This window comes from Echiichthys vipera, assembly GCF_963691815.1.
Source record: "Echiichthys vipera genome assembly, chromosome: 14".
NCBI classification, from domain to species: domain Eukaryota; kingdom Metazoa; phylum Chordata; class Actinopteri; order Perciformes; family Trachinidae; genus Echiichthys; species Echiichthys vipera.
Genome location: NC_139839.1, coordinates 16,083,551 through 16,105,631, shown reverse-complemented (window position 1 = coordinate 16,105,631; position 22,081 = coordinate 16,083,551). Strand labels below are relative to the sequence as shown.

At 38.8% G+C, this 22,081-nt stretch overlaps 3 protein-coding genes across 6 annotated transcripts; 2 read left to right on the top strand and 1 right to left on the bottom strand.

Annotated features, from left to right (window-relative positions):
• Positions 1-1,777: 1,777 nt before the first annotated feature.
• Positions 1,778-9,732, top strand: LOC310956371 (uncharacterized protein). Its single transcript, XM_083926571.1, has 10 exons — positions 1,778-1,846; positions 3,262-3,323; positions 3,519-4,211; positions 4,554-5,192; positions 7,959-8,074; positions 8,249-8,360; positions 8,479-8,557; positions 8,709-8,780; positions 8,860-9,009; positions 9,251-9,732. Exons 2-9 carry the CDS (start codon positions 3,283-3,285, stop codon positions 8,998-9,000), a joined length of 1,893 nt encoding a protein of 630 aa, XP_083782697.1. The 5' UTR covers positions 1,778-1,846; positions 3,262-3,282; the 3' UTR covers positions 9,001-9,009; positions 9,251-9,732.
• A 1,673-nt stretch (positions 9,733-11,405) lies between these two features.
• LOC310956488 (SH3 domain-containing kinase-binding protein 1) lies at positions 11,406-14,206 on the top strand. Of its 4 annotated transcripts, XM_083926722.1 has the most exons (7): positions 11,436-11,475; positions 11,808-11,904; positions 12,091-12,277; positions 12,566-12,673; positions 12,760-12,959; positions 13,061-13,124; positions 13,242-14,206. In XM_083926722.1, the coding sequence occupies exons 4-7, from the start codon at positions 12,575-12,577 to the stop codon at positions 13,278-13,280; spliced, it is 402 nt and encodes a 133-aa protein (XP_083782848.1). In that variant the 5' UTR covers positions 11,436-11,475; positions 11,808-11,904; positions 12,091-12,277; positions 12,566-12,574; the 3' UTR covers positions 13,281-14,206. The 4 variants fall into 4 exon arrangements, with proteins under 4 accessions (XP_083782847.1, XP_083782846.1, XP_083782848.1 ...); XM_083926720.1 differs by having other exon boundaries at positions 11,413-11,475; positions 11,888-11,904; positions 12,091-12,673; XM_083926719.1 differs by having other exon boundaries at positions 12,091-12,673.
• Positions 14,207-14,324: 118 nt separating this feature from the next.
• lipia (lipase, member Ia) lies at positions 14,325-20,205 on the bottom strand. Its single transcript, XM_083926717.1, has 11 exons — positions 20,129-20,205; positions 19,606-19,689; positions 18,212-18,582; positions 18,022-18,130; positions 16,646-16,747; positions 16,451-16,540; positions 16,148-16,315; positions 15,919-16,008; positions 15,073-15,181; positions 14,785-14,958; positions 14,325-14,674 (listed from the first exon to the last, which is right to left on the bottom strand). The coding sequence occupies exons 2-11, from the start codon at positions 19,661-19,663 to the stop codon at positions 14,590-14,592; spliced, it is 1,356 nt and encodes a 451-aa protein (XP_083782843.1). The 5' UTR covers positions 19,664-19,689; positions 20,129-20,205; the 3' UTR covers positions 14,325-14,589.
• Positions 20,206-22,081: the final 1,876 nt, after the last annotated feature.

The window sequence follows — 22,081 nt, the reverse complement described above, 5'->3', positions numbered from 1 at the left end:
AATTTGTGTTCCTGAGACGATATATAGCCTGGAAAGACAGAAGTTTTAAAAAAGAATGTCTCAGGTGAAGTAGCCATATATTTACATACAGTATTTGACTGTTAGGATTTGCTGTATTTTTTGCATATTCAAACATGTTCCACATTGACTAAAATTAAGATTTTTTGCAAAGCGGACTGATTTGAAGGAAACTCAAATGATTATAAAGAAATCAGACAGTATACAACCACCTCATACACATATTTCAAAACATCATCTATTTAAGTAGACATTGTGCATGGTTAGCATGATCATAACAATGCTATCTGAAACAATAAAATGTAAAACTGAGAATATTGTGTTTCTGTTTGAGTGCTAGTTGTTTTATTAAGCAATTACTTTTGTTAGTAACTCCAGTCTACCCTCACTGATATGAATGGGGTAGATAAAATATAATATAAATACATCCTGAAAAATGACCTTGAATGTAATCAACACCCAGATTCAACAGCAGCTGAACAAAATAACCAAACCTTCATGAACATGGAATTTATTGCAAGACTGCATATGTTTTAGCTAGGTGTACCTAATAAACTGGGCGAGTTGAGTGTAAATTAACCCAGAATGTACATATAAGTGTACAATAATAAATATATAACCAATATACCAATTATAAATACCAACATAAATCACAAGTAAATTGTAGTTGCACAAAAGAACAAGAAGAATATGAGACTATACAGTACAGCCAGGCAGTAGGCTACAGAAAACAGGCCTTGATTACATAAAAACACTTGAGGGAAATGCACACATGTATATTTTTATGCACATTTTTCCTATTGGGTTTTTGAAAAGCATTGTTATTCCAGACGGAATAACTACAAAAACTGTGTAATAATACTTAGGAGTAAGTACTTATTTTGATACAATTTATAATTATTTTCTCCCAGAAAATAACCGTGTGGGTATGGATGACTAAACAAGTCTCAGTAAATAAAAAAATGCATAAATAAATGTATAAATAAATAAATACAGGATTTAATAAATAAATACAGACATAAATAAAGAAACAAATAAATAACTGCATAAATAAATAAATACATACAGAAATAAATAAATGAATAAATAAATGCATGAATAAATGGGACCTCTTCATTATTAACATATGGACACAGAAATACAGAAATAAATAAACGTAGGTGACAAATGTAGAAATAAATGTATGCATTTATTTATTTATTTATTCTTTAATTAATTTATGTATGTATTTATTTATTCATTCATTTATTTCTGTATTTTTGTATGCATTTATTCTTGTATTTATTTATTCATTCATTTATTTCTGTATTTGTGTATGCATTTATTCTTGTACTTATTTATTCATTCATTTATTTCTGTGTTTGTGTATGCATTTATTCTTGTATTTATTTATTCATTCATTTATTTCTGTATTTGTGTATGCATTTATTCTTGTATTTATTTATTCATTCATTTATTTCTGTATTTGTGTATGCATTTATTCTTGTATTTATTTATTCCTAGATTTATTTATGCATTTATTTATTTTTTTATTTATTTGTTTATTTATTTAGACAAAAACTCATGTTTAGTCCTCCATAGGGGTGGGCGCTGTGTTTCTAAGTTAATTCCCAGGATAAAAACATTTCTCTGTGGAAACAAAATAGAATACCGGTACACTGGCCCAGCACCAGCAGCCTCTGCAGACATGTAGTACACCCTCCGAGGCGGTAGGTGGCGCTGCAGTTCGGCCCTGTGTTGAAGGGCGGTGCTACCACAGTCCGTGTACGACGACGAGAAAAGCAGCTGTGTCGCACTTGCCAGTCATTTAATCGACGGTTTGTGTTTGGTAAGTAGTGAGCTAAATTACAGAATTACACGTATTTGTAGTTGAAGTTAACGCTTGGTGGTGTGTTTTGTGTTTAGCTTGTCGCTGCCTGCGTCCAGCGGAGTTACAACCTAACGGAGCGAAACACCAACAGGCGAGCTAACTGGCCTTAGCACACTTAGCCTAAAGGCTGTTAGCGTATTTTGATTTTTTATTTAATTCTCGAAATATTGATGTCACTTAACCGTCGTCACTGCTGTGGTCACCGCTGCAGTACAGGGTTTATTTTCTCTCTTAGAAAGGACATATTGAGTTAACTGTTATGTTCTGAGCCAACTGCCAGTCCCAAAATGGAAGCACGAGTAATTCAGACCCCACAGCAGGATTTAAGGATCAGGGCTGAAACTGAATCCATGGCGACCATAAAGAACACTCAGCCTTACCTCGAAGACCATTCAATAATAGATCTAGTTATTTTTTTAGTTTAACATATTTAATACACATATTAACGTATTCCGGAGTTATGCAAGATACCAAAATATGTATCGATCAGCGTCGAAATCGTTACCTTAGTGACCAATCTAAATCTATTCATAGTATTTAGGACCCTAAGTTGTTGACAAAGGCGCATGAATATTTATTTCTTTCCTGTGTAGTTCTTCTCTATATGGTGGATTTCAGGTTAATTCTAGGTTACGTTATGTAAGAGATGCACAATGTCATGGACAAAAACATTGTTGTGCGTCTGTTGACTTTGCATTGACGGGGAATTTAAGTTAACCTTAGAGAATTTCTCAAACCACGCATGGAAATCTACACGCAGTCATTTTAAAAATGTATTTATAACAATGTAGTTTGTATGAGTTGGTATGTATATATTCATTTGATGTATTAAGTACCATTGGAGTCAATGGGTGTCTCCTGGAGAGAAGGTAGCTGGAATGCCATGTTACCTAATCCATTGTAACCATGTCATTGTTATCTTTGATAGTACTGATTAGGTTATCAGTTAAAGAAAAATGCACTTTGAACCATCGTGGAATTATTTGAACTCTTACTCACTCACCCCACTGTGGATCAATAAAGGTGTATTTTATAATTTCAAATCGACACACTATAGTGTTTTATATATAAACAAAATACAAGGTATTGCATATTTTAGTATGCATTGCATTTATAATTGTGCACCATAGCTTTTGAGATTTTGGAAGGCTGTTTAATATTATTAACGTTTTAGCAACCTTTAACAAACTCGGCTTGTCCAAATTCTGATTGAACTAAAGAGAACCAAAAATAGACGGTAACTATAAGAAACACAACTGAAGTTAATTGCCTGAACAACTGACTCTGACATTGGGCTTATTTCATATATATGGTCAATATCAAACACAATAGTCTGCTTACGGTTAAAACTTTTTTCTTTTTTTTGTCCATAGATTATTCACTCTCTTCCAAAGATGGTTCGACCACATTTTGGACCACCGCGTTTGAAGCCCAGGTAATGTCTTTTGATTATGTCAAGATGCACTGAGATACTTTGGTGTTATGTTTGTGATTGTTTTATCTTATGTCATGGGTATTATTAGTGATTTAAACTAGATGCTGACCCTTGCTTTGCAATATTATGGTATTTTTAAAGTGGCATTGTGTGTTGTAATGAACAAATTTGTGGGTTTTTTTTGTGTCCGTTTAGACCTTACGGTGATGGTCATGGCATTGAATCGAGTGAAGGGAATTACAACCACAACTCCAAAAATCGAAGAGATGTCCAGAGTGGTTACCCGGGAAAGCCCCCTTTTCACTGGAGAGATTCCAGAGGTAGAGGACGACCCCCAGTTGTCAAAAGAGCCCCCCTGATGGGAGAGCAAAGGGAGCCACGTTTCAACCACTGGAAGTCCCAGAATCAGGATTCCTTTCAATCATACCCTCCCAAAATGGAACCACGCCATAGCCAGAGGAGGCCTTCTCCATCAAGGCCAAATCGCTCCCCCCATGTCCAGCATCACTCATCCTCTCGCAGTCCTGCACAAGGATCCTCAAATCAAAGGGGCCCACCTTTCCATGGCCACCCCTCAGGTCACAGATCACCTTCCCCAAGACATTTTCGCAACCACCCAGCAGACAGGAGGCCAGGCTCTGCACCAGGCTACCATGGGTCTTTCCAGGGCCACAAAAGGCAGTCAGGTTTTCACCATCAGGAGCAGCGGAGTCGAGACCCTCGTGGGAATTACAGTCCCAGAGGAAGGCCCCATGAGCACTCTGGTCATGGCATGAAGCGTTGGAACATGGCTGGAGCATTCTCTCATCCACACAATGGAGAACACGGGTCCTCTGGGTCACAGAGGAACCCCAGAGAGATGCATGGGAGAGGCTCATGCCCAGAGAGGTACAGGAGTGAAGTAACAGCCCCTGCTTGGTAAAATTAATAAAGAGGAGGCCTGAGGCTGGCCCAGTCAGTCACTGAGGTCATAATGATTACATCTACTCTACCCCAACTCAATTATTAGAGGGGATTAATGGGGGGTCTGATGTAAATGTGGTTTCACCTTCCATTGAGAGAGCAGTGTAACATCTAATTGCTCTTTAAAATGTACATTCTTCTACTTGTTTCAATCTCATGGCATTATGAGGGGGCTGCATTAAGATAAAAGTTAAGTCTCGCCCCCCACTTAACATGGCAATGGATCTGTCATTGTAATGATTTCTCTATTGTTTGATGGATGTGCAGGTGGTCATCTGAGCAAGACTCCAGGCGGCAGCGTGGACCAGTGGAGAGGCAGGGCAGCAGATCCCACAGTAGAGAAAGGGCACAGGATGTCCCTCACCCACCCCCTTTCAGATCCCCCTCATGGAAAGGAGGTCCACCACCATCATCCTCCTTCCACAGGAACCCTCAGGAGAGGCAAGTGGCAGGACCCCGCAAGAGGAGGATATCAGGCATCAGCATGCCCTCTTCAGACCCCGCACTGGAGCATGGCAATCCAAAATACCCCAGGAGAGAGAGGCCTCAGCTGCTCAATTTCCCCAGGCCATTCAGTGGTAAACCGATGTCTCTTAGGGATAGAAGTTACCTGGTTAAGAGCAGACAAGCCAGAACTGAGTCCCTCATGAGGCTCAGAATACCTCCATCTGTGAAACCAAGGCCTCACCTGGGCAACTCTGCCTCACAGGAAAACGTCAGCTCTGTTCTTGCTATCAGGAAGAGACGCTTCCAGTCAAATGCAGAACCCCTGAGAAATCTGGAACCAAGGAGGGGAAAACCCCAGCAGTCACCCCCCAGAGAAGAAGGCAATACCAGAGCGTGTTCCAGAGACTCTGATACAGGCAAAGAACAGGTGGAGTCTCGCCGGTCCTTGAACACACACAGGTACGGTAATTTCCTTCTAGAATTGTTCGCAGGGGCTTGATGATGATTAGGAGGTCAAGAAAGAATGTCTCTATGTGATGGGGGTGCCAGCTGTGGAAATGGAGATATCGCGATGAGCTTAATGTGCAACACTGATTCAGTCGATGAAAAGCTACAAAGGGTCTCAAATGCCTCCATCTGCGTTTTGCCTATGTTTCAGAATATCTTCGTATGAAGTGGGCTGAAGAGAAAGTGCTAAGTTACGCACCATATCGAAAACACCAACCTTTTAAAAACCCCGACAAATGTTTAATGCCCTTGATGAAGAGTGTGGAAAAATGTGTTGATTGGTCCAGATGAAGAATTCTTCAGTTTGTCAGCATTAAGCGTGAAAGAAAATCTATTCAGCATGTTGTGACCTCTCATCCTCGTTAGAGAACAGAAGCTTGAAATCTACACGTCAGATTGAACTTGAAGCTGAAGTTCTAACACGTAGTATAAAACAATATAGCTGTGTATGGAAAATGAGCACATGAAGAGGACCTCACTTAACATGGTGTCAAGTGAAATTACCATATCGCCCCTTTGAAATTGGCATAAAGGACTTTGAGAGAAAACAAGATGCATCAAATAAATGTCCAATGTGAACGGTGACCGTTCATGGCAATAACTAAAACAAGAAGGCATCAAAATTACAAGTCAATTGGCATGTTTGATCATGGGATTTCCAAAAACAAAGCTGGTGTGAGCTGTGGCACTTTGTTTTTCTTTGAATATAATCACAATTGTCAAGATGGATGATGGTGATAGACAATCACAAAAGCGAGAAAACAACGAAGAGGACCTTCTGTTGCCGGCCATTACTAGCCAACATCGGTGTTCGATGACAAAGTGCATGTGTATTCATTTTTTACTGCTAAATTAGCGGATACATAACTCGTATGCAGCCATTGACGTTTCTGACTCCATTTTTTAAATGCACATCAATTTACCAATAATGAATCGTTATAAAAGATGTTAAACAAAAAAAAAGTTAAAATCCAAGACAAAGAATCAGCAATTGAATTCAACAATTGATCTTTTTTGACAAATACCATCGCCATATTCAGGAATTGTTATCTTCACACATTCATCTGACTCATACCTATGTGCATCATGGACCTGGATTGACACAAGTGGAATTTGAAAGTCTAAATCTCATTCTCGCATTGTGCCGAGTACAATAGTTCCTAAAGGACTGGATCATATCGAATACACGGTTCTGCACCACCGGATATCTGAAACCTTGTGAATGGTCATAACTCCTATTTAAACAAAGATGCACCAGACTACTACTTGCACGTCATACAGTGTACAAGTACTGGAATTGTCTGCTTCACTGCAGCCATGAGAACTCCAAGGACAGAAGATACTCAAGTATTAACTCTATCAAATCTGGTATTTTGATGAAATGCACCAGGGATGGTAACGTCAACCCTTGCAAAAATCAACCTGCGACCATAAAGCAACTGTTTGGCCACCTGTATTTTAATCAGATCAACACCGCTGCAATGAAACAGGTGTGTCATTTGAAATAGCTGAGAAAAAGATAATATATGAAGTGGCTGAGAAGACTTGACATTAAACTCTTAAACGATGACGAGACACAAATGGTGAAAGAAGACAGACCTGTGAGAATGTATCTAAAAGAAGATGAGAAGATGATCAAAAGAGTGGCCAGAATACACGTTGGTACTACAGGGGGGCCGAAGCAAGACCAGTTTGGTAACACCATGTTATATTCTTAATATGAATGGTCTGGACCCACAGTTCAGCATGTGCTGTGGTCACCTGAATGTGAAAATCCGAGGTGCGCATCGTCAGCCTGAGGGAAATCAGAACATTCAGCCTAGTCTGATGGCCAAAAGATGTTCTCAATTGATTTTGGCCACTTTATCCCAATGTAACTTAAAACTACTACATGAAGAGGACATTGCTACCTTGTTGAACTTGTAATGTTACTACAGAACCATCAGATGATTGTCTTTTTTTATAAAATCTCTGCTTCAATGCCCCAAAGAAGAGAACATATAAAGGAATATAAGTCTCACATGGCACTGCAAAGTCTGTTGCCCCAAGACCTGGACTTGCTCGTGGGCAGACAAATAACCACTGCACAGCTATGGAGAAGAAGCTGTTAAGCTGACATGATCACCAGCCTGGATACTGGATGTTGAGCCTTCACTTCAAAAACATCTCCAAGACCCAATTCTCTTGAAATCCTTTCAATGACAATGATTGAAGACTTCTAAAGGAACTAGGAACGACCTGATGAACACAGTTCAGTCTGACCGTGAAAACAAGGCATTGTTCTCCTGTGCTTCTGAGCGAGGGATGATTTGGTGACGTGATCTAGACCGATATCTAAACGTTGTCTCCAAGATTTTCCCGCTCTAACGATCACTGAGTAAACGAAGAGAGCTCAGATTGATTCAGGGTACAAAAATAGGAGTAAAGAAGCATGGACATTCTATGTTTTTTGTAAGTACCCATGTGATGTGTGGCTTTATGATCATTTTCTTTCTGCCTGCAAAACAGTGCTGTTCATTACTAGTTTAAATAGCATTTCTTCTAAGAGTTGACAGGGTCATTTGATTTTTTTACTTTTAAAAACTGTAATAACTTGAATGATGGCGTGTTAATGTATCCAGGCCACATTTCAAGATGTTCATAATGATATAAGCCTCACATGATACTGGTATAGGAATGCTAATGTCATTAACGCTGCCTCCCCTGATCTCCCCTCAGATCTTCTCCCATAGAGAAACGTGACCTTGTTGTTTTATCCCACTGGCCACCTGGGCCGAGCTCCTCCTCAAAGGACGACTCGCCTATGAAAGATTGCAGCCCAAAGCCAAAGAATGGTAACTCAGTTCTTTTATCGTGTACTGTTAGTGCAATCCAGGGCCCATCCATTGCACTAATTGTTTTATATTAGATCTCATCAATGTACATCCCTTTATTGTTCTGTAGGTTTAGGATTATTATAGTTTTAAAGCTTCAACTTTCAACGTTTATTGTCTCTTTTTGTTTTGTAGAACGCAATTCAGATCACGATACCTCACCAAACAGCCGACTGTCAAAGACGAATGATTCCAGATCATCGCCTGAGGAGCGAAGACGGGGCTATATGGATAAGAGAGTGTTTAGGTACATGTTGTACAAGCAAAGTTTCAAATTCATTAGGAAGTGCAGTGTCTCCAGTAGGTGAAGTACAAGCTTTATGCAGAGTGTGCCCTGTTTCTGATGTTCCTTTGTATCTTTTCAGGCCATTTAATATGATGCAAGACAACCAGAGACCCTGGAGGCCCTTCAGGAGACCAGGACCAGGACCAGGCCCCATGCAGGTGAGTGATAAATGTACTGCTAAAGCTTGTGCCTCTGTATAAAATAATCTGAAACATTGACATCTGGACGTTGTTGTAATGTTAGATGTAAAAGGAATAAACAAAGGTAATAGCATACTGTTTGTACTCAGCCTTCATCACTGTTTTACAGAGACCGAAGTTCACTGGTGGTCCAAGGAAGATGGGCCCTGAGCTGTCTGGAAATGTTAGAAGACCGCTCATGGTACGCATACACTTTTCAGAGATCACTCTTCTTCTGGGTAATGTGAATTTTACTAATCGACTCTTAATATTTCAATTAGGAGAGCTTGGTGCCACGTCCCTTCCCAAATCAGAGGCCAGTGTTCCGGAAGAGTTACAATATCATGTCCAAATACCGGACCATGAGAGTGATGCGTCAGCGTGCACCGTACAACCGAGGGCCCAACCAACAGCGCTGGTGATAACCTCTGGTAAGCTTTCATGTTTTGTGACTGCATTCAAGGGGGAAACATGGCAATCTCAATTTACCAAGAAGGGTCCATCTTCAGGCTATAAAGTAGGCCTATTTGGTACTTTGCATGAGTCACAGCTGTGTAGCTGAGTCTGTCATTTATTCACTTTAAAAGAAATATTTGCAATCCATAATTGACCTGACAAGATATTCAAGAAATGCTGCTTACAAATTAATTTTTTTTATTGATCTTTGCCCAGGTGCCACATTCTGCAGACATGATCTCATCCCGATCTCCTCTGCTGTGTGGACCGTACACGCCCTCCATTCACTACAATCCCTACCTGCCTGTATATTGTGGATCTGGTGTTGCTTACATTTGTTCTCTGGTACACGTGTTTCAGTTGTATCTTTGAAGTACTGCAGTACTTTTGTTTTAGGATATTTGTAACATGCCATGACTGTCCTGCTTTTTTTCTTGTGGATTATTTGCAAGTTGCTGTGTGAGATTTTGGCAGTCCTCATTTTGCGGAAGCAATCGTTTTTGGGATTGTGAAGTCCAAGAAAAGCTTACCATAATATCTCACCTTTACAATTTGTAGACTTACCACATGATATGTCCTGTGTGATTAATCATGGGTGTTTTGATATTAGAAATAGCACCTTGTCAAAGACATGACTTAGCTACTAATTGTAAAACTTGTATAATCACGTTGAGTTTATTGTTCGAGAATTGAAATAAAATCACATTTAACAAGCTCTTTTTGTGTTATTCAGGATCCCTTCATCAATTATTCATCAGAGCAAATAAGAATCATGAGGTTGAAGCAACTGGGCTGAGGAAATAATTCAACTTTGATTTAAGCAAATGCAAATTAACAAAGAGCGAGAAATTCAAGGGGCTCTGTACCCTCTATATTTAAATGAGAAGTGATTTTAGGATTTTGCAGAATAAACATTAAGTTATGCTTCAGCAATTTCATATTTGCATGCCCATTAAGTTTAGGGGCTCAAAAGAGAAGCCAACAGGGACTGAGCCATCCTGACTTCTGTCCCCAGTGTGGGTCAAGCCTGCATGTTCCCACATTTTAACGGTGTATTTTATTACATCCTCTTCTCACCTACATAACCATTCATTTCAAACTCCACCTCCAGTTTGTAACTCAAAATTCTCTTAATACTCCAAATGTCTGGACTTCACCGCACCTGCAGACAGGTTGACTTCGCTGGTGTGTTCCTGTGAAGTGCTGAGGGCTGTCCAAGTGCACAATTTATCCAGCCTATACTCATTTAATAAGCCTCAATTCATCGCGATACAGACATGATCTAGTAGTTTTTCAAAATGCCAACTAAAAAAACAAAAACTGTTTTAAAACATTACTTGAATCATGTAGGCCTGAATAATATTCAACCACACCGTGGTATAAAAATATGTAGAGGTATAAGCTCTTGAATTGCCATATGTATGTATATACAGTATATATATGTATATGTATATATAAATATATATATGTATATGTATATATATATATATATGTATATATATATATGTGTATGTGTATGTATATTTGTATGTACATGTGTGTATATATATATATATATATCTGTGTATGTATATATATATATGTGTGTGTATATATGTGTATATATATATATATATATGTATGTGTATATGTGTATGTATATATATATATGTATGTATATATATATACATACATATATATATATGTGTGTGTATATATGTATATATATATATATATGTATGTGTATATGTGTATGTATATATATATGTATGTATATATATACATACATATATATATATATATATGTGTGTATATATGTATATATATATATATATGTATGTGTATATGTGTATGTATATATATATATATATATGTATGTATATATATATGGCTGCTAAACAGTTCTGCAGGAATTCTCAGGACCATCAGTGGTATGCAGACTTGACATGGCAGTGAACACGTCACAGTACATACGACTGAAGCATGTCCCCAAGTCCTAAAGGGGTGGACAAGCTGAGATAGATGCGTCAGGGTTATTTATTCTACAGCTGATTACTTTGTGACGAGCAGACTGGACTTTTTGTGTGTAAAATCAGGAATGTCCCTTTAAGTACTGTTTAGGAACTATGTATTTAAAAAAAGCCAATCAAATCCCTTCTTGAGGTTCCATATCAAATCCTCACCCTTTCTTGCTTTTTTCTTTCTCCTGCCCAGTTTAAACATAACTCATCATTGTGTAACTGCGCTTCAGTTTGTCCCTTTTAACACACCCCTCGCCCTTCAGCCTGTGACGCCCCTTCGCTCTGCCCCAGAGATATTTGTGAGCGGATCGGATCTAAACTTAGCCCTGACAGTATCACTCCTCATCACAACATACTCTGCAGACCACAGTGGGTTACAATGGATGGTGTCACGTTACCACAGATGCTGCTGTATCTCACCGGTGTCGCCGGCCAAACAAGGTGAGTGTGTGCCCCAAATCCTGTAACTGACAATATAATCTGGTAATTTGTTTTGTTTACTAATGATTGTCCAGTATAATCTGTCACTGTGCTCCTTTCTGTGCATTGGTCCCAGCACGTGTTGCACATTTGTTCACTGGTTTGGCATGAGAGAAACAGCTGCCTCTGCCTCTGGCGTTTATCTCATGTTATGAAAAGCACATGTAACATTTAAACAAATGTTATGACTATTTTTCTATTGATTTGGATTTCTTGGTGGCGCAGCATGATGTGTGTCTTCAATGAGCCAATTTCTGCTCCACTGATTTGTTGCTTCAATCTGTCATTTGTAGATGTAGACTTAAAGACTGCAGGTTTTTCTGTCTCACTCTCTACACTTGTATTCCTTCTCTGTCACGATGGGCAACTATAGCTCAGCTCTCATTCCTGGTAAGCCTCGCAACTATTATTGTTACAGCTATCTGTTGCAACGTACTTTGAAACACTACCATCCTTGAATGCTGCATGTTAAAAAAAGGCTGAATGTTAATATCACAACAATGTAGGTTTTGTTACTGTGAATTACTTCTGGGTTCTGCAAGGTGTGATTTTACATTTATTCTTGGTTTCTCAAAGACACCGAAGAGTTTGATTCGGTTGTGTCAATCGCGGAGAAGCTGAATGAGCAGGTGGCTCATGCTGCAGATGAGAAGTTACAGTCAGAGCTTCAGACTCTGGGAAGTATACACTCTTAGTAGTTATCGAGAATTGTTATATTATCCTGCTAAACACTACTTTTAAAACCTGGCTCACTGAATGAAAGGTGCGTGTAGGTCTGTGTGTTTGTGTCCCATCTGTCCTTGGGATAAATTTAACTTTTCTGAGCTGCCACATACACACTACACACTACACACTACACACACAGCCACAGCAAAAGATATTTACTTTAACTCAAAACAAGGTTAAAAAGGTACTCACCTTGTAATGAGTATGAGCTAAATTTTCAGAGTTCTACTTGGATTAAAACTTTTTTTTCATACTTAAATTGGGTGAAGTGCCCTTTAAACGTTTTCTACTTATGAGATGTTTCAAACTTAGACTTAATTTACAGGTAACACTCATGATGGAGGAGAGAAAAGAAAGGCAGAGTGGAGAGCTGGATTCTTTAACACTTCGAGAAAACTCTGAGGAAACTGAGGGATCTGCCCGGCCTATAAGTGTAAGTGAAGTTCTTCAAGCACTTCAAATTGACATTTCAGATTTTTGTTGTGTTGTCAGCCAGTAATGTTGGTGTGTTTTCCACAGGCAGCAGCACCCCAAAGTGTGCCCTTGCAATCCTTCACCTCCCTGTTACCAAAGGCTCTCTCTGCCGTACTACATCCAAAGCTGTCCCCAGGCCTCAACTCCGACCCCCAGCCCAACGGAAATCCGCCCACCCTGGCACAACTGCAGACAGAGCTGAAAGACCTGAGGGGCCAGTTTGAAGTGATGAAGAGTCAGCACAAGTATGGCTTTGTTAATGTAATCAGCTTCATGACATGTGCATCCCTGCATCCCTTTATGGTTTTTTTCGATGTGCTAATTTTGACAACCTCTTGTGTTCCAGCAAAGAAATTAAAATGCTGATGAATGAGCTCGACGAGGAGAAAAGGATTCGCTTGACTTTACAGGTGTGCCATGAAGCCACAGAGTGATGCTGACTGCAAGAACGTGCTCAAGAATATCATCTTGTTCCTTAGTGTTTTTTTGCAACTGCGCTCACGATTTGACTTTCTGTTTTATTGTAGATGGAGATTCAACGTATGAAGAAGCACATGTCTAAATGAGTAGAGAACATCACCAAGGACAAGTTAAAAAAGGTCCTGTTGTATCATCTGATAGATGATAATTTCTAAGTTGTAAAAGAAAATCAGGCTTGCTCCTTTTTTACGAAGGAGTCATATTTTTTTTTTAGAAAAACACTTCTCTTACGTGGTGATTTTCTTGACTTTTTTGTTGGACTGGCGAAGGGGCCGGCCAAGAGGACTGAATGTTTTTTACTGAGTCATTGCTGAAAGTACAAAGGTGTGACACATCGGGAACTGACTTGAGATCAAAAAAGGAGTGTCTGTTGACCATTTGCCCGGTTATACATTCAGTTTGTTGGGTATATTTCTGTAGATTGACTCTTAATGACTGTATCATTATAAGCATCGTGTGGTGGGGGAAATGTTTCCTCAAGTGTTTTGAAGTTTCCATGAAGAGAAAAATGTTTCCCATGACTGTTGAATTTTTTTATTTTTTTATTTTCAACATTTTTTCCTTCATCGAGCTGTGTAGAAAACATTTGATAGCGAAACGGAGAGGAGTGCATGAAATGAGAACCGGCAGTTAATCAGCTATCATTACTTTATAATAATGTGAACATGAAGCTTCTACCATATCTTAGTGCAGATAGTTTTCAAAAATTTAAGTTTTGCTTTTTGATCTACTGTCCAAGCTGTCAGGGAGGAGGAGGAGGATTGTGAAGTGATTAAAATTGTTGCCGATTGTTGACCTGACTTTTTATATATATAAGTATGAAGCATCCTCCATATGCACAAATAAATATATAGTTACAAGTTTTGCATATGTTAAAAATGTTTGAATGAGGAAATATCTTCTTGAACATAAGTCCAGCACTTTGGTGGTTTTCGTTTTATGACAATAATTGCTAATACTTGTTAAGTTGTTACTCTTAATGAGAAATGTGTGAATCTACCAAATAATCATTTAGGAACATATATTATATATGTTATTATATATGTTATGGGGTGTATCTTTTAAAACCAGCATTGAGTCACAAAATCCATTAGAGATAACTTGTCATCTTAAGTCATTATGAGATTAAATAAATTCCCAATTCAGGCAATATATTTCTTTAAAAAAAAAAACCCACATACATTTTCTCCTAACAACACATGTACATAATATAGTATAACACACATCATTTTCAGATTACAAATGATCACATTGCAGCCAGGTTAGTACTTTTGATATGCTATCTTTGAAGTCCTTATTGTTTTCCTGTACAATCCTGGGGCGACTGAAGAGTCAGCTGAATCTCTTCCAGTACAAGCACAGTGTGAAACTTTTGACGTGGTGTCCCATTTAGACTCAGAAGTTGGATTCTTCACAGGGGATTGGCCTGAAGGTGACCTCTTTGTCCTCCTCCAGAAGGAGGTCATATCGACAGAGAGGCCTGTGAAGGACAAAAGTCAATATTCATGAAGTGAAAACAGCTCAAATCCAGTGTCAAATAGATTAGGATATTACATTTTGTTTTCATTTTTTAAATCACATATTGTATACCTCTCCTCGCGTTCCAGATGTGCGAGACGGATTCGGAGAACACGGAGCTTATATTTGGGCTTGCATACGTTCCCAGTGGAGAATTTTAGAGACACCTTCTTCACTGACTGAACATCTTTGTCAAACTGGGCGAACAACTTGGTCTCTGTGTACTTTTTGAATTTTGATGCTTTACTGATAAGGAAATGAAAAAAACACGGTACTGAGAGAAAGCAGTAACAGAGGGACAAAGACAAGTCATGGGGGAATATTTGCTGCAGAACTTCAGATAAATAAGTGAAGGCTTACTGGTTGATGGTTGCCACTGCTTCTTTACCGTCACCGTGGAGTTTAACAGTGATGTATCCCCAGCGCAGATCCTCGTTCCATATCATCACCTCCATCCTGTAGTTTGTCACTGAGAAATTCAAATTCTTAGTCAAAAACATGTCCTCCATTTTGAAGTGAAATGATTGGCCTCCTTTGTAGAACTGGTTACAGCACTTTATGACCTGTTTTGGCTCAAATCCTTCCTCGTGAATGCAATACTGTCAGAAGAAATTTGAAACCATTTTGAATGTCAGTTTGAATTTCTTATTTTATTTTCTGAACTGACGCATTTCTAGGGTGAAAGAGAGATCAATGACATTTATGGGATTGATTCACAATTTTCCACGCATGTTTCAAAACAAAAGTCCGGTGTTAATAAGAACAGTGGTTGTTGGCAGTTGGTTGATGTTATCAATCATCCTCGTCATAAAGGCCATGAAGAGACCCCTTTGCAATAAGCTTCTAAAGTTCATCTAAAGAACATTTTGCACTACGAAGACTTGAACTTTGGAAGATACCAGCGTGATTAAATTAACTCAGACTGCTGAAGCCTCACATTATATTTAGGGAGGGAGCTCAGACAGAGAGTAGAATTATCTCAGTTTGCCTTGTGTTACATTTTACTTTCCGTCTTTTTTTGTAAGTGCCCTGACCTGGCCTCTCTTTGAAACATTTGCAACTTAAACCATTTGAGGTGCAAGACCCTTACTTACACATTTTAATATGAATCCTATTTCTTGCAGTTTAAAGTGCAGTTATTAAGTTGCCACATTGAGATGACTGTGTCTCATTCCAGATTGTGATTTTTCATATTGTGCTACTTACTGCAGAACGGAGACAGTGCATTCGTGTTGAAGTAAGACTTTGTTTGGCCCAGCCCCACCAGGACATCTCTCCACTTTGCGACGTCATAACCTGAATTTGAGTCAAACAGCTGAATCAGGTCACATCCATTTTCCCATCCGATTACTTAAAAACATTAAGACCATAAATATCTATAATTCTTCAACATTCACTTATTTCTTCATCACTAAGAGATTATTAAGGCACCAACCAAAGACAGGACATCCAGCAGCACCAAAGCGGTCACAGTTCAAGCAGTTGCCATCCAGAAAGTCTTTGTAAGATGAGCAGGGGAAGGCCTGGCTGACACACGTCTGATTCAAAGAGTCAAGGTAGAGCAACACTGATCTCTGGTGGTCGCATTTAAAATAGGCTCCTCCTGCACACAAGTCAGAATTGTTACCATACAGCATTGTTCCATTTGTTATAATACAAATCATCACGTGTGATTATAAATATATCAATCAACAATTTGATAATGGTCCTTATGTTTTTGTCATTTTAAAGACTTTACCGGAAAAGATGGTCCTTGGGCAGCCGGGTTGGTCCGTTCCACCGTTAGCATAGAAATCAATGTGACCCAGAGGTTCTCTGAAGCCCAGGGCTGTGAATGACATGACAATAATAATAATAATACATCATATAACACATTTAAAAACAATTTCAAATGACTGAGTGAATGAATAACACAGTATTTCATTTAACTGACCATCTATATCTGTGTGCAGGACATCCACAAACTGAGCGTCTGAGGGGTCCAGTCGGTCCTCTTCAGAAGTGCCAGTGAACTGAGGGCCAGCTGGATCCAGGGCTGCAAACATCACATCACTAGATTATTATCAAACCCAGCATCAGCTGATGGGAGCTAAAAATAGCACATTTGGGCAGACTGCCTATTGTAATTATTATTGAGTTGTCATGTTTTACTGTGTGAACTTTCTATGCCTTTTCCTTATTTCCAAATTATCCCTGTTGCTTTGGACTGTGTCTTGATTTCTGTTGAAAAAATCTTTGACCTTTCGGACAGCGTTACTCTTTTCCAAAATCTTTTATTATTTTTCTCCTACAGAAATATTTTTGTTACCATCATGTCTGGTTTCTGTTTTAATGACTTAACTTTTTCTTTTCTTTTGTTTTCTTTTTCATTTTAAAGGTCCCATATTGTAAAAAGTAAGTTTTCAATGTCTCTTTGGATTAATAAGCAGGCGCTATATAAATACTTTGAAAGTATCTAAATGCTAAACCCACAGAGAAATGCACACAGCCTGTATTCAGACACTGTGCCTTAAAATGAGCCGTCATGACTTCTGTACGGTTGAAAGTGCTGCTACAGTCATACCCCGGCAGCAATGACGGTGCAGAGATGAGGAAGACCCAGGAATGCATACCAATCAGGGCAACAGTCAGGCTTTTCCAGAAAGGGGCCTTAAAGAGATAGGCACTAAAACCGAGCGTTTCAGATAGAGGGTGAATACAGGAATTTGCATTAGAGACAGTATGAGAAAATAATATGTTTTTTGAATATTAAAGCATGTAAAAATGTTCAAGTAGAAACCTAATTACAAGTATATGAACCTGAAAATGAGCATATGTCCACTTTAAAGTACATTTGACTGTCATAATTGTCATAAAATGTTCTTAATGAACATATCAGCTATTTTTTATTTTCTGATGCAGAAGAAAGGTGCCAAAAAGTTGTTTAACTAAATTTCTGGGTCTTCTGCATTTGCGCTCTCAGCATCTCTGCACCATCATGGCAGCGAGGAATAACTGTAACTATATACAGTATAGTTGCCACATCACAAGCGTACAAAAGTCCTGATGGCTCGTTTTAAGGCACCGTTTCTGAATATATACTGTGTGCATTTCTCTGAGAATTGTTTTGACACTTTCACAGTATTTATGTACAGTAGCACCTCGACCAGCTTGAGAATATAAAAAAGAAATTTTACCTTTTACTTAATGGGACCCTTAATTATTGTGCTGTTTGACCATGAACTAATCTCCACATTCAGAGCAAACAACGTGGTTCTCCTATGTATGAATTTGAACCATGGATCTGAATTTGAATGTGCACACTCTTACCTGTAATCCTTCCAATTGACCTATTCAGGTTAGCACCTACGAAGCCTGATATATGAGCCCCAAGACTGATGCCGATCATGTGGATGGAGCTGAGAGAGGCACCGTGTTCCTGGAAAGATTGGTTATTAGTCTGGTTGGTAGTCTAGACACAGCAGACATGATCACAGAGAATGTCATGTGCATCATATACCTGCATCATTTCAATGAAAGCAGTAAGGTTGTCGCCTGCCTTGCGCGTGTTCTCCACTGTCTTTAAATAATTCACATTAGCAGCTCCGTGGTTCCAGTCCACCACTATGACATTCATGTCCTCCCTGCCCAGAAGCAGCTCCATGAACTTCTGCAGCCATACCGGAGGAGATCCCGTAGGACGATACCCATGAATGATAAAGGTAGTCGGTCTGGACAAGTTAAACTGCGGATGGGCGGACAGGTTGGTGTGGGACACGAGTGTACCACAGGTGCTATTATCCCTGGTGTACAGCAACAACCTTATTTTGAGGCTGGTTCCAATGATTGCATGAGCGATGTTTAGATCTGTAAATTCTTCGCACCTCTGGGCTGGGAGAGATAGTGGGAAATAGAGCAAAAGGAGAAGGGATTGAGGAGGTTAACAAAAAAGAATACACGGCGCATTTTGATCTACATTTTAAGCATTGCTTAAGATCCTTTATATTTAGTGAGGTCTCATCCAAAGTTTCTGGCATCATCAGTGACATAGTGCCATAAATGACTCAGTGTGGGAGTATTCAGTGCAACACTCAACAAACAAGCTGTTTTCCATCACAGCTTCGCCCACCAGACAGACGCGTCATGAACAAGTTTGACTAGAAATGCAAACAATATGGCAACACTGAGAAAAACAGTGATACATGAGAAGGACTATGGTGTTGTTTGATTCATTCAGTAGCATTAAACAATCGGATAATTTAGAAAGATTTTTACCATTGTCACCTACCGAACTACATGATAATTAAGCAAAAGCAAAGCAGACAAAATAATTTAGATACATTAAGTAGACATTCAAAAACTAATATCCATCTGTTTCTCTTAACAGTCTTCTTAGCAAACTAGGTGTGTTAAGATAAACATTTCTATGTGACATGGGAGTGAAATCTAAATAGATTTTTTCTCTCTATCAATCTGACATCCTGAAAACATTTTATCAAAATTTCATTTTCCTAATAAAAAACATGCAAAGGAAGAAGTATACCACTACAAGTACTGAGATGGAAGTAGCATTATGTTTAAGAAATGCCATCAGCTGTTCTCAGTAACTATTTCACAATAGACGCCGCTTACCATATGTATATCATCATTGTGTGGCTGCAAACAGTATGTATCAGCTGAGAGTCCTGTGTAGGTCCATATAGTGCCCGTGGTTTTTTGCAAACCACAGTGAAGGCCATTTGCTCATAATATGCTGGTTTTCCCCAAAAATTTCAGTTCCTCAAATGATGCTTGACGTTTTTTCCCCCCAAGAAGTACAGTTGCTTTACACTTACTGACAAAAATGACTGTGTGTGTGTGTGTATGTTTGTGTACATACATTTACATTTGAGAGTGTTATGCTTTGGGCTTTACCTTTGCATATTTGAACAGTTATCGGAAGGAGCAGTGTCAGATATTGCCACAAGAACATGCTTCACACCAGCATGTGCAAATAATCTGTTGGTAGAATTATCAGTCAGACCATTACATAACAAATACACACAGGCCCTTCAGATGTTTTTCTGATGCTGCACAGGTTGTTTTATATATTTTCTTTAGCCATTTTGCCCTAGATGCAAATGTCACGGGTCAGGCAAAGAAAACAGGTTGGTGGCTTATCTACTTACCTTCCAATGTCATGAATGGGTGGGAAAAAATTATTAACATTGCCACTAAGGCAACTTGCAGGTTGAAAATCTGTTTTTCTAGCCCCACCCTCTGTGAACAATATCAGCCAATGACATAAGTGAAACTGAAATCTGCAGAAGTCTGTCTGCGACTAAGTTCTTCTGCCACAGTAAACGGCTCTATTACTCAATGATCTGTGTCTCCTTCAGATTACGTTTAACACGTCTGACAACAATGAGAAAGCATGTCATTCTCATCAAAGTCTTACCTTTGCCGTAGGATAATACTTCCTGGTGTGGTGTCAGTCCAGAACATTACAGGTCATCCTCTGTTTGTACCTCCACATATTTGGGCAGTGTATTCACTTCAGGAAGTGAGAGGAGGAACAGCAAAGCAATGCTCCCGCCCTGAATGCTCTCACCAGGATAACCACACCCCTTGCCCCAGGTCATCGTGTTCACAGGTGAAACATTCCTGTGAAGTCACTCCTGGTCCTTTAGAACTCAAACCGGTTATGAGACTGTTTCTTGTGTCTCTGTTGAAGATGATTTGAATCTGTAAACAACTCAGTCTCTGTGTCTATTCTTATTCATGTACAAGAAATCAGAGTGAAAGTGAGACATTTCTAAGCCTCTGTTGCTTTTGCAGAGAGGAATATTTCACCCCTAAATTAACACTACACACCTGGAGTCAGTCAAAACTCCACTTATAAGTTGCACAACAAGTTTTACTTCATATGTTTCACCAGTGTAGGTTATATTATTATACAGTGATATGTGCACAACCTGTTTGGAGAAGGTGACATTTCAGAGCTTTGAAGTTGTACTAGCCTTTCCATCCCTCATTATTATTCATATATGTATGAGTATATATGTCTGTATATAGACTGTATGTCAATATGTTTTATAATGATTGTATTTTTATGTGAAAACAAATCAATAGAAACCAAAATAAAGTGGGAATCGATTGTCTCACTTGCGGTACTTGAGTTTCAGTTGCTATGGGTGTTGACTGGATCTTTATTTTAGTTTGAAGCATTCCTTTATTTTATTTTTAAAAGGGGGGTGGTTATGTCTTGGCTGAATTGAGAGTAGGGGGAGTAGGGGCCTTTTTAAATTTTTCTTAATATACCGGATTTAAATTTTTTAATTAATGTAGTGGGGGGGTGTATTATGACTGTTATGTTATGATGACTATAAATAGGCTACATTGTTTAGATAAATTATAAAAATAAAAAAAAAGATTCAATGTCTTTCTCTCTGCCGCAATAATTCTTGTACAAATCCTAACATGTTCATAATTACAATGCTAACATGCTGATTTTTAGCAGGTATGATGTATTTTTAGCATGTTGTCACGCTAACAGTTGCTAATTAGCACCACAAATCTAGGTACAGATGAGGCTGATGGGCATGCATTTGGCATTCGTTTATAAACCATAAAAGTATTGGACAAATTGAAATTCTGATCTGATGATGCTGCAAAATGAAATGTTAAGGCCAAAGTTATTAGCCTATAATTTATCCTGCGGGCTACATGAATGTAATGAAACCACAAATGTCATGTGGTGCCAGGGGAAAAGTCAGTAAGCTTCATCTTCTGGGGATGATGGATGTCTATAAAATGTCAGTTTTGAGATATTTCAGTCTGAACTGAAGAGGTGAACCAACTTACCAACATAATTTTAGCCGCTAGTATGGCTATTAATAATGTACTAAAGGCAGGGCAGCATGTCATCGATTTCAAGATATACCCAAACTGTATTCACAACAGAAATTATGTAATATCCAGCAGTGTATCCACAGTCGGAACACGTTGTCCCTCTGTTTGGTTCCAAAGGCTGCCAATGTAAAAGCTCTGGGCACACAGTTGCCTTTATAGTTGATCTTATCTTGCTTCCCCCTGCACAAAATGGTACACTATTCAACGTTTTCTTCAGCAGCTTCTACGTGTCGCAGCCTGGAAGGAAATGCGAGAAAAGTTTCAAAACATGATAATTCTTCACATTCACTTTTAACTGGACTGTGTCAAAGTTAATGGAGTTTCCTTATACACTGCATACACTACCCTGTTGCTACAAGCTTCCGTGTTGCCACATGGTTAAAGAGAAAGTCCTGATGGCAATCTACATTTCTGGATGTGAAATTTTCAGAGTGACTTGAACTTTGCTCATTACGTTCTCCTGTCATCGGGGTCAGGCAGGCCAATGGGATGTATACTT

Excerpts from the sequence above, each read along its gene's own strand:
- LOC310956371 (XM_083926571.1), top strand. The coding sequence starts at position 3,283 with ATGGTTCGACCACATTTTGGACCACCGCGTTTGAAGCCCAG. Across the intron at positions 3,324-3,518 it reads CCACCGCGTTTGAAGCCCAG|ACCTTACGGTGATGGTCATG; the intron begins GTAATGTCTTTT and ends GTGTCCGTTTAG. Across the intron at positions 8,075-8,248 it reads CAGCCCAAAGCCAAAGAATG|AACGCAATTCAGATCACGAT; the intron begins GTAACTCAGTTC and ends TTTGTTTTGTAG.
- LOC310956488 (XM_083926721.1), top strand. The coding sequence starts at position 12,533 with ATGAGATGTTTCAAACTTAGACTTAATTTACAGGTAACACTCATGATG. Across the intron at positions 12,674-12,759 it reads GATCTGCCCGGCCTATAAGT|GCAGCAGCACCCCAAAGTGT; the intron begins GTAAGTGAAGTT and ends TGTTTTCCACAG. Across the intron at positions 12,960-13,060 it reads GTGATGAAGAGTCAGCACAA|CAAAGAAATTAAAATGCTGA; the intron begins GTATGGCTTTGT and ends CTTGTGTTCCAG.
- lipia (XM_083926717.1), bottom strand. The coding sequence starts at position 19,663 with ATGTTCTTGTGGCAATATCTGACACTGCTCCTTCCGATAACTGTTCAA. Across the intron at positions 15,182-15,918 it reads TGCACTGTCTCCGTTCTGCA|TGACAAACTACAGGATGGAG; the intron begins GTAAGTAGCACA and ends TGAATTTCTCAG. Across the intron at positions 14,675-14,784 it reads CATCTGGAACGCGAGGAGAG|GCCTCTCTGTCGATATGACC; the intron begins GTATACAATATG and ends TGTCCTTCACAG.